General features: G+C 39.8%; 1 protein-coding gene across 1 annotated transcript in view; it reads right to left on the bottom strand.

Annotated features, from left to right (window-relative positions):
- Nucleotides 1-7,473: 7,473 nt before the first annotated feature.
- The window catches only part of LOC114031855 (proline-rich receptor-like protein kinase PERK10), a 17,713-nt gene continuing 13,963 nt past the window's right edge, over nt 7,474-11,223 (bottom strand). Inside the window, 2 exon segments of the mRNA XM_027847025.1 lie at nt 7,474-7,601; nt 7,603-8,174. Coding sequence (XP_027702826.1) covers nt 7,569-7,601; nt 7,603-8,174 — 605 coding nt within the window. The 3' untranslated portion in view covers nt 7,474-7,568.

Raw genomic sequence — 11,223 nt, forward strand, 5'->3', positions numbered from 1 at the left:
AGAAACTAAGTGGAAACGTGGCTCTCACGTTCTCTTTGGAGAAGCAAATAAAATACTTAGGAGTTGGTTTGAATATAAATCCAGAAGCAACAAGAAAAAAGTCTCTGGGTGCTTTGTCATCCACATTGCACTGCTCCAAACAAAGATTTGCTAAAAGACATAATGAAGATTTATTATGGATTATGTACCCACAAAAAAAAGTGATAAATATTCTACAAAGAACTAGATAAAGCTTTCCAAAATAAACCAATTTAATGCATTAATACTTAATAACTTCAGTGCAAACATGAGCATGGGAAAGACCCTGAAAAATGTTTTTAAAAGTAGTTCAAGATTAAGAAATGAAAGGCCAGAGGCTTGTGCACTATACAGGTGCCTTATACCTATATATCAAACTTTCTTTGCAATAGGATTGAAAGGTGCTGGATATAATTAGCGCTAAATGACATTACAAAAAACGAAGTTGATTATATTCTGACAGGAAAGGATAGGTTACTGATGACAATTTCCAAATTGTCTGTATACACATTACTGGTATTAGAACAATTATCAAAGTCAATATCAAACCAGAAAATTAAAAAGATATGGTGTTCACTTGAGGAAGATCCAAATTGGTAGAATGACACTGAAAAATGTGAAACTGATTAGCAGATATTCAAACAGATGATCACCACTTCTGAAGGAGGTTTAACCAGTTAAAACCAAGTGTTATAAGACCTCCAAAAGATCCTACAAACCACCTTAACCATTAAACACTTGATATCTTTGACAAGTAGAGGTATGTCAGTCACAGGCAACATCAGTTTAGAATTTAAACTCATTTGTAAAATCTTACAAAGCTAGGTAATTATGGGCAACATCACTGTATGAAGAAGCAAGAGACAGTAGGGAGGGGAAATGTTTTCAGAAAGTTCAGTTAAATCAAATTAGGTCAGATCATTCTGACCTTCAGAATGAAGGTGAGAAGATAATAATCATAAGAAATGGGGGGGAAAACTGCAGTGTTTCTATAACAAACTATTTTCTTGATCAGTGACGCTGCTGATATAGTAAAGCCACTACATTTCGACTCTAAAATCACAGTCCCCGATAGGCTACATGAGAAAGTAGAAATGACACTAAAAAATAAAAAATGAGAGAAACACCTGAACTAGAGCACGTAGAGAGAAAATCCATGCTAAATGATGATTCATAATTGTGAGGATGTTGAAGGATCAATTGCCAAACTTGAAAGTGGGAGGGTAACAAACCAAGCCCTTCAAAAAATTACACACCTTATTACCAAAAAGAAGAGAGTTAAAAATTACTACTAAGTATTCCCATCCATGTGCTTAACTGGCCAACCCAGATACTAAGAACAATCTACATACATCAAGGGCATTCTTAAGAAAGGCATGAAAAGGAGGGGTAGCTAGGTGGCTCAGTGGATAGAGCACTGGCCCTAAAGTCAGGAAGAACTGAGTTCAAATTCGGCCCCAGACCAACCACTTGACACTTACTAGCTGTGTGACCTAGGCAAGTCACTTAATCCCAATTGCCTGAAAAAAAAAAATTTAAAAAGGCATGAAAAGGGAACAAGTCAGTTTTCACAAATGACACTCTGTTGCAAACCACATCTTTAAAGGTACAAGTTGTCTGAAAAGTCAAAAGAAGACCTTACAGCCAAATGTCCCCTATTATTAAGGGGGGGGGGGGAGCATTTTGATGAGCTAACACAAAATACAACCTTAAAAGGCTGTCCTCCAAAAAGATGTCTCCTATGCACATTTTAAAACCATACAAGATAAAGTTAATAAATCATACAAGATTCCTTGAAAGATGCAACAACAGAAATAACTCTAAAACTCTGTTATCAGTTAAGGCATGAAGCATGCAAACATTCTTATCTCAAGTATTTGTCATTGTCTTGAAAGACATCTAGCACAGAGTTCCAATTGCAAAGGGATTCCACATGAATTGTTAAATCTTCCAGACTTTCCTCTTTGTCAATGACTTGGCACTGATTCCCAAAACTACATTAGAGAAGACACTAAGCCTTCTCAGAGACACCCAAAATGATTCAAAGCATTTCTAACTTTCCAGTTGGAAAAAGCCAAGTGAATGAAGAATGCTGCTTGTTCAGACTGTAAAATGTGGTTAGATGGCAGGTGATGCATTAGAATATGTATCTTGGACAATTATTGCAGTTGGACAATGAAGTAGCCCCAGAATTTAATAGAAGAATAAGCTGCATTGCATTTGGGAAACTGAGTAGTACTTTTACTGATTCCAAATGTCTCTCTAAAACAAAGAACTATATTTGCAACGATATTCTTTCAGTTATTGTAGATAGCTATTGGATGTATTGAACTACAGTCACTGGGCCTTTACAGTGGCAGGTCACCCAAAGAGCAATGGAAAGGCATACATACACAATGGTGGACGTACATAGGCTATAACCTAAGTTTGCCTTCTTGCCAGGAGACTAGGAGAAAGAACGTGGAGAATGCTTCCTCACTCTGGCTTATCAGAACAGCTAGATCCTTGACAAGATGCAAGAAATGAGTCGATGGGAAAACCAAAGACAGAATAAAAGAGTAAGCTAAATTATCATCAAGACATTAGAGGACAAAAGAATGAAACAGAGAAGGAAGGAAGAAGAAAAAGCTCTCTAAACCATTAGAACTATATAAAGAAGCTGAGACTCTTCCCATTGAGACCGGACCTGGCTCTTCTTGAGAATAAAATAGTATCCTGTGTTCCACAGAATGAAGCAGAAATAAAGAAATCCATTATTAGGCTGAGAAAAAGAGCTGCTAGTCACAATTCCCTGGGAGGAAGCCATTTACAAAATAAAGGGTATAGTGGCCTGGTATGGCTAGTTGGGGGCCAGATAGGTGGTACAGTGGTTAGAGTTGCCAGGCCTGGCTGGAGTCAGGAAGACATGTTCCTGAGTTCAAATCTTGCCTCAAGACATTTACTAGCTGTGTGACTCTGGGATGTACAAAACAAGCTATGTACAGAAAAAAATAGGAGGTAATCAACAGAGGTAAAGCACTACAATTAAGGATTAGGAAAGACTTTCTATCAAAGGTAGGATTTTAGCTTAGGCTTGAAGGAAATGATGGAAGATAGGTGAAGAAAGAGCATTTCTGGCATGGGGGATAACCAGAGAAAATGTCCAGAACTGAGAGATGGCCTGTCTTTTCAGAGGAACAGCAAGATTAGTGTTACTGGATCAAAAAGTATGTGGGCCTGGGGAAAGGGGAGTGAAAGAATGGGAGTGTAAATGGGAAGGGGTCTAGGTTATGAAGAACTTTGAACACCAGAAGATTTTACATTTTATCCTGGAGGTAATAGGGAGCCACTGGAATTTATTAGGAAAATCACTGGTGGCTGAATGGAGGATAGACTAAAATGAGAGAAATTTGTTGCTGGGAGACCAGCCACTTACAATAGTCTGGGTATGAAGAGATGAGGGCTTGCACCAGAGTGGCAGCAGTATCAGAGGAGAAAGAGGGTGAATTCAGGAAATGTTATGAAGGTGAAATCAACAGGTCTTGACAATAGACTGGAGAGTGGGAATGGGGGGGGTGAGTTGAGGATGACACTTAGTTTGAGCATCTAGGAGACTGGGAGGATGATGTTGCCCTCAAAAAGTAGGAGGGAAGTTTGGAAGTGAGGAGTGTTTGGGGAGAGAGAGAATGAGTTCTGTTTTGGTCATGTGTTTAAGATGTCTGCAGGAAATCCCATTTGAGATATCTCATAGGTATCTGGAGAGGACTAGAAGGCAGAGGTATTAGGGTGACATAAGTAGATTGGAGATTCATAAGCACAGAAATGATCATGAAATCCACGAGAGCCAATGAGATCACCAAGTATAGCAGCATAGATGGAGAGGAAAAGATGGCCTAGGATAAAGCCCTTTGAGGGCACCTACAGTTTGCAAGTATGACCTAAATCAAGATCCAGCAAAAGAGCTTGAGGTGGTCAGATAAGGGGAAGAATATGGAGAGAATGACACTCAAAACCTAGAGAGAAGAGAGTAACAAGAAGAAGGCATATATCCCAAAAGGAAGTCAAAAAGCATCCAAAACAGTCATAGCAACATTTTGTGACAGAAAAAATAAATAAGGAAAGGAATGAACAAATGACTTAACAAATGAATAAAAACTTGAAAAAAATTAGGTGTCCATCAACTGATTTCTTTGCTCTTTTAATACAAGTCATCAGCACTAGGAGAACAATATATACACAATGACTAGAACAATACAAATAAACATCTGACGTACTTTGACCTTTGATAGCAAATTCCAAAAAAGTTAGAAAAAAGATATGAGATAGCATAGGGGGAAAACAGAGGGAAAGATAATTCATAGGAGAAAATAATTGGAAATTAGAATAGAAAAACTACTCACGGATAAAATCCAATGTGCAGAAAGGATGGATAATAAAATGAACTTGAAAATCTTAATGTAGGAAGCAGTCAATAAATCAATCAATAAACATTGTGTAAGTACTTTCTATGCACTCAGCACTGAGGGACACAAAAGACAGATGAAAGGCTTGGCACGAAAGGAAAATTGTCTCACAGAATGCGACAATCAAGAATGAAATTCCTATTATACAATTACAAATGATTCAATGAAATGTCTAAAGAGAATGAAATGGCAGCAAGGGGAACTTATTAATAAATTCCGATTTTAAGAAGGCATGTAATATGAAAGGAAGGGCATATGACTGATGTAGAATTTTTTTTTTAAGAAATGTCATGGTTGTAATAAGGATGATGAAAGGCAGATTAACCCCCAAAACAAGTTGAGGCTGATGAAAAATACTAGACAACAAAAAAAGGATTTGTTTTTATTATGTTGAAGGTGAGAAAGTAGTCTGACATTTATGATGACCACTAATGAAAGGGAAAAAAAAAAAGGGCCAGAGCCACTAGACTCCTAGTTCTGGTTCTGTTTTATCTACAGCATAAAGTATCTTCAGCTTAGAATAATATGACAAAAATCATTTGGAGGCAACTGAAACACAAGGTGAGGAAACATGAAGAAGATATTAAGACCCTAGAAATCTTCAGTGAATTCAAATCCCATTACTGGAACAAATGACAGCCTGAGGATGTGATTGTTGAATGGCTATTAGGTAATCTTTAGAAGAACCATGGACAGAAAACAAGAGGAAATGGACAAATGCTGTATCAATTTTCAAAAAGGTTGATTTCCTGACAAAATTCTTGAACAAATTATTAAACAGATGACTTGAATGAGCACACACAAAATTAAGTGCTGACCAATATGAACCAGAATGAGTTCAAGTGGAAAAGGGTAAAGGAATCATTTATATAGTTGTCTACTATGTACTACTAAGCACTCTTTACAAATGCTAGACTAACCTCATTTCCCATAGATAGAACATGCCCAGATTTTAGTTAGAATTCTAATAAAGTCTTTTTTTTTCCTCCATGAAGCCTAATGGACAAGAAGGAGATTAGAAGGGGCAGGTGGCAGTGGGGTGAGGGGAGAGGCTGGATTGTATAAATTCACCAAGGTAGATTTGGTGCTAGGTCAATGGCCAGGCTAAATCAACATCTACCTAAAATGAAGTATCATTAATATGCTGCAGGCCTATCTGTTCTTGATCCTGTTTTGTTCAACCTTTTTTTTTTTTTTCCAAATAAATGACTTGGAAACTTGAGTAAAATACTAAGAAGAGCTAATTTATTTCCATAGCGCTTAACAGTTTACAAAATGTTTTCCTTACAACCGCCCACGTTGAGAACAGTGCTTTGAATATGGGTGGTTTACTGAGTCTCTAGTAGGACTGGTACTATATCTCCATTTTGCAAATGAGAATGTAACATTGACAGAGTTTAAGCCATTTAGTTCAAGGTTACCCAGCTAGTTAGAACAAGGTGGAGCTTTGACTTGAACACAGGTCTGAGTCAGTCCTGTAATCTTTTTATTCAATCATATTGATGTTGCCTGCAGTTTTGATAAGCATGCCAAGAAGCTGGGGGTTGGGGGGTGGGGAAGCCAATAGAATGGACTGCAGAATAAGGATCTGAACAGATCTTGTCAGTATGAGATGGTGGCCCAAATCTAACAAGATTTAATTTAACAAGGATAAACATTCTTCCCCTCCCCCAGTTTCTGTAACACCATGTCTGATTTCTCCTCTTCGGCTCCCCTCCCAGCCATGGGCATCCCCTAAGTCTTAGGCCTCAGCTCTCTGCTTACACTCTTCTTTATACTTCCCCCACTTCTTCAGAGATAATACTTATCCTTTCTTCACCACTTCAACTACTATGGCCAATTTATGCAAATCTTTATTTCAAGTCATTCTTGTATTTGGGCATTTTCACTTTTACATAATGCCTCAAACTCCCCAATACTCAATGCCAAGTTTATCATCTTCAACCACACATTACCTACTCCCTGCCAAAAGACAACCACCAACTACTTCCCTGCCCAATTTTGCAATGTTGAGAAGCCATGTGATTCAGTGAAGAAAGTGCTGGGCATTCAACTCCTTTGACCATTCCAATGCTATGAATGAAACTGAAATGTCTAGGTCACAGGATTAATATGAAGTGTTACTCTTTTAGTGTCATATAAGCAAACTGCTATTTTTATTGTTGATTAGCCCTTTTATCATTGTCTCAGGCTCAAAATCTTGGTCATCTTGGACTTTCCCCATTCTTCTGCCTTTGCTCATCTCCATCAAGTCCTGTACATGCCTCCTCTGAACTTTCACTTATTCTCAAGGCAGTCCTTTCTCCCCATGTTCAAACCATGATGTGGCCAGACTAATAATCTTCCTAAAATATACTTTCATTACTATACTTCCCCTACTCAAAAGCTTTTATTTTCCCTATGCCCTATCCAATTCAAGTCTAAACTCTTCAGGCTAGTATTCAAGGCTCTACAAAATCTGGCCTCTCTTTTCCTGTCCAACACTATCTTCTACTGCTTTCCAATAGAACACCCTGCTCCAGAGTCAGGGTAGTTTTCTTATCCTTCCCACCCACCAAATCTTCCTATTTCTGTGCCTTTGTTCATCCTAGTTTCAACCCAACCTGTTCATATTTTTACCCACTTTTCAAGAGCCACTCAAGTCTTACATGCTACATCAAGCCTTCCCTACTAACTCTACCCACTCTCCATCATACCCCTTTCAAGCAGCAGCATTTATTTTGTCTTGTTTTCAAAGTGTTTAAAGTTTATCTGTCTTATCCCACTCAATAAGGAGCCATGTCTTGTGTTTTTATAACTTAGCACAATTTGTGGATTACTTTTCTCTTATTTTATGTACTGAGTCCTTGCTGTGGGTCTGGTATGCACCTGATGGGTATTTAATATCAATTGATAATGAGGAAGTTTGGACAGTCAAATGAATAGAGCAAGTTAATATATCCCAACTCATCACACATTAACTTGATTCAATTCAATTTAATTTTTTTTCTTTTCTTTTTTAAAAAGTCACTCTCTAGATGAAACAAATCAAGATTATGAAGCTCAATGTTAATTCCATACTTCCTCCAAAAGGTCACACCCTATGGTAGGGACATTTACCTTCCACTTTTAAGTATCTGTTCTGCGAAGGTGGGCAGTAGTCAATGGTAATCTCTCCAGCAATACTATAACTTCCTGCAAAGGGCATATGTTTGTCACCAGATCCTGACCCCTTTTTGGCTACATCTTCTACTGGGATAGCAACTGAAAGAAAAACTGGGCTTTGTGGCCTGGGGGCTTCTTGTCCATTCCGAGGACAGCTATCCTTCTGGGGGGCTGGGGGATGTTTCTGAAATTTCTGCTGTTCTGTAGGAACAGCAATGGGAACTTGGACTGCAGTGAATCTCTTCGAGGGATCTGGCTGTAAAATAACAGCATGTCCAGGAAGAGGTTTCCACTCCTGTGTTTTCTGAACATTTGAGCCTACTAAAATAAAAGGTGGGGCACTGGTCCTCTTGGAGTCGTCCATCATCACATAAGTTGGAGAAGTAACTTTCGGTGGATGCTGCAGAAACTGTGGCTCCTTAGCATTAGACAGATAGAGGGTTGCTTGGGAAAAAGGCCCGGGTGCAGGTGGCGGTGATGGGCAGCTTTGTTGTTTCATATCAGTTAGACAATAAAGGGTCCACATGTTAGAATATGGTGGTGGTTGTCCTGCTTCACTTGCTGCTATCACTATAAAAAACAAAAAACAATTTGCAGGCATTAAAGTTGGTCTCTGTATCAAGCGCTATGCACAGAAATGTCTTTGCAGTTCTTTTACATATCAACAAGTGAGAATGCTATGTGCCATAAAGCATGCTATAGAGAGGGCTACAAGAATTGTGTTTGGTAACATGAAGAAAAAAAGAGGGGTTTACACAGCTGAAAAAGGAGAACAGCATTGTGGCTCGTAGCAAGTAGCAGGGACATGAGGGTTGTGGCTAAGGAGGCCCCTTTCATTCCAAGTTCCTGTTTGCTTGTGCTTAAGCAAATTTCAGACAGAGCTTCTGCAGAGTCCTCAGAGAGGACTTTGATAATTAAAATCAGTTTTATAAAAATATCAGCTGAGAAGGATGCTGAGGTATTGAAAACAACATCAGTGCCATTATTGCACCTGCAGAATGACGTTTTCCTTACTGAGAGAAGTCAGCACCGGGGGCCATCTTTTGGGCACTTTTACCGAACAATAGAGCATATAATTCTGGCTACCCACGAGCACCAACTATCTCCCCATTCATACGACTTTGCATATGAAATGATCCATGCTCCCTGACTCACTGCCCCAGAAAGCACCTCCAACCTAGGCAGGGTTTGAAATGATAGATCCAGAGTGGCAGTCAAACAATCTGCTGAGGTCGCACTAGGGCCCTCCTTTCAAAGAAGAAAGACGTCCAGAGGTTTGGCAGTAGATTATCTACTACCCCACAAAGTCTATCATGTCAATTCTGGTTTGCCTAGAGGAGACATGGGCTGTCTTGGGGAACTGAGTCCCAGAACACGGGAAGGGAGAAAGAGGACCTAATGTTTCCAAAAGAGAGAGGTACCAGAGTTTTGCTTTACTCGATATGCTGACTTCATCTTTAGCACACCGGGGATTTACTCCCTAATGCAGCCTTCTTTCAGTAAAGCAAAAGCCCCATTATGCACATGCTTAGAATGATGTTTTCAACAGCCAAAGACATTGTTTTCAACTGATCTTTTGTTAAATATACATATATATGCAAATGCCAAGTCTTCCTTTTAAACAACAAAAGTCAGAGTTATCAGAGTCCTAGCAAAACACCTGGGATAAATGTCAAGTTTTTTGGGGTTTTTTTTTTTTAAAGTGCTGGATATTCTGATAACTCAATCTCAATGAGTAAAAATATCCTTTTTAGAGCTGATGATAATAAAACCTGATCAAAGGTCAGCTCAAAAGTGTGGACATTTTTTCTCCTTTAAAAATACTTAAGCACTTGAAGACAGGAACTTGGGATGAAAGTGCCCCCTAAAGCCACAAGCCTAATGACCGTCCCACATGCTACCCAACCCCAGCCCTGTGCTTTGCTTTTGCATCAGTAGTGGACCCCTTTCATATTGCCAAACAGAATTTGATATTTTTCTAAAAACCTGCTTTGCTAACACTTTTCCTAGTCACACTTGGCTCCTTTAGGAACCCAGGTTGAGAGAGATTCTGCAAAAGGGAATGGGGGGATTGGATCATGTATGTCCCTTCCCTGAAGAAAAATTAAAAGGACTTCTGCAACTGTCGTAAAGTAGGTGCAAACTGCCTCCTTCTATAGGTGGATGGAGATGAAGGACAAATTAGTGCACCGGGGGGGTATCACGAGAAATGATCTGGCAACTGAGAAGACGGCTTGTTGTTAGTATACCTCAGGAGAGGCACAGAGATAAAGGCTAGTTACCTGAAACAAAAACTTGGCTGTCCTTTTAGCTACCAAAACGATCTGTGATGCCTCCAAAAATTAGCGTTCACCTCAACTTTTCCTCTCTCCATACGACCACTGTGTTGCTTACTTAGCTGCAGAAAGCTCCCAGAGTGCAGGGGGGGACAGGGGAACTTAGGGCCTAACCCAGTTCCTCCGACCCAGATGCAGAATTCTCCCAACCCAGTGCGAAAGCAGTTGAACACCACCACCATTTATTTCCCCCCCCATTTTTGAACAGGAGGTTTAAATGCCACCACCTATGTAAATGCACTGCAATAGAAGATATTTTACTTTTACATGAGTGAGAAATTTCAAACTGATGGTCAAGTCCTTAATAGCACCCTTCTTTCAGTTTTTGTTCTTTCAACTGATGAACCCCACAAATGTGCAGCATGGCCAACCTGGCATTCTGGATTCAGTTTTTAAAATCCTCACTCCTGTGAACGTAAAATCTCAAACCATAACAAAGCATTTAAAAGGAACTGACACTTAAAAATACACAATGAAAGTTAAAGACCTTACAAACCAGACTTCAGAGAGCTAACATGCCACCTGTAATATAAATTGTATAAATATCTAATTTTCTTACCTTGTGGCACCAAACTTTCTTCAGGCGCTGCTTCCCCTTCGAGTTCCCCTTCTGGCTCATTTTCCGATTCAGTGAGACCTTCTGGGACATGAAGGGCCTCACTAGCTGCAAGTTTTACAGATACCCTGGAGCGTACTGATTTTGGAGTTCCCCCCGAAATGACATTTGCGGTTTCCTCCTGGGATGCAGAACTGACCCTTGATTCAGAGTGAATGGATTTTGGAGACCCTTGAGCATGCACAGATTTTGCAGACCCGTCAGCAGCCACAGATTGATTTTCAGAACCTTCAGCGTGTACAGATTTTACAGAACCCTCAGTGTGCACGGATTTTATAGACCCCTCAGCGTGAATAGATTTTGCAGAACCTTCAGCATGCACGGATTTAACAGAAGCCTCAGCATGCAAGGATTTTGCAGACCCCTCAGCTTGAATGGATTTTGGAGACCCCTCAACATGCATGGATTTTGCAGACCCTTCAGCATGCAAGGATTTTACAGACCCTTCAACATGCAGGGATTTTACAGACTCCTCAGCATTCAGGGATTTTGCAGACCCTTCAGCAGTGTGCACCGATTTTACAGACCCTTCAGCTGTGTGCATGGATTTTACAGACTCCTCAGAATGCAAGGATTTTGCAGACCCCTCAGCTTGCAGGGATTTTGCAGAACCCTCAGCTTGCAGGGATTTTGCAGACCCTTCAGCAGTGTGCACGGATTTTACAGA

The sequence above is a fragment of the Vombatus ursinus genome, unplaced genomic scaffold, assembly GCF_900497805.2.
Source record: "Vombatus ursinus unplaced genomic scaffold, bare-nosed wombat genome assembly UNPS02015255.1, whole genome shotgun sequence".
Classification (NCBI taxonomy): domain Eukaryota; kingdom Metazoa; phylum Chordata; class Mammalia; order Diprotodontia; family Vombatidae; genus Vombatus; species Vombatus ursinus.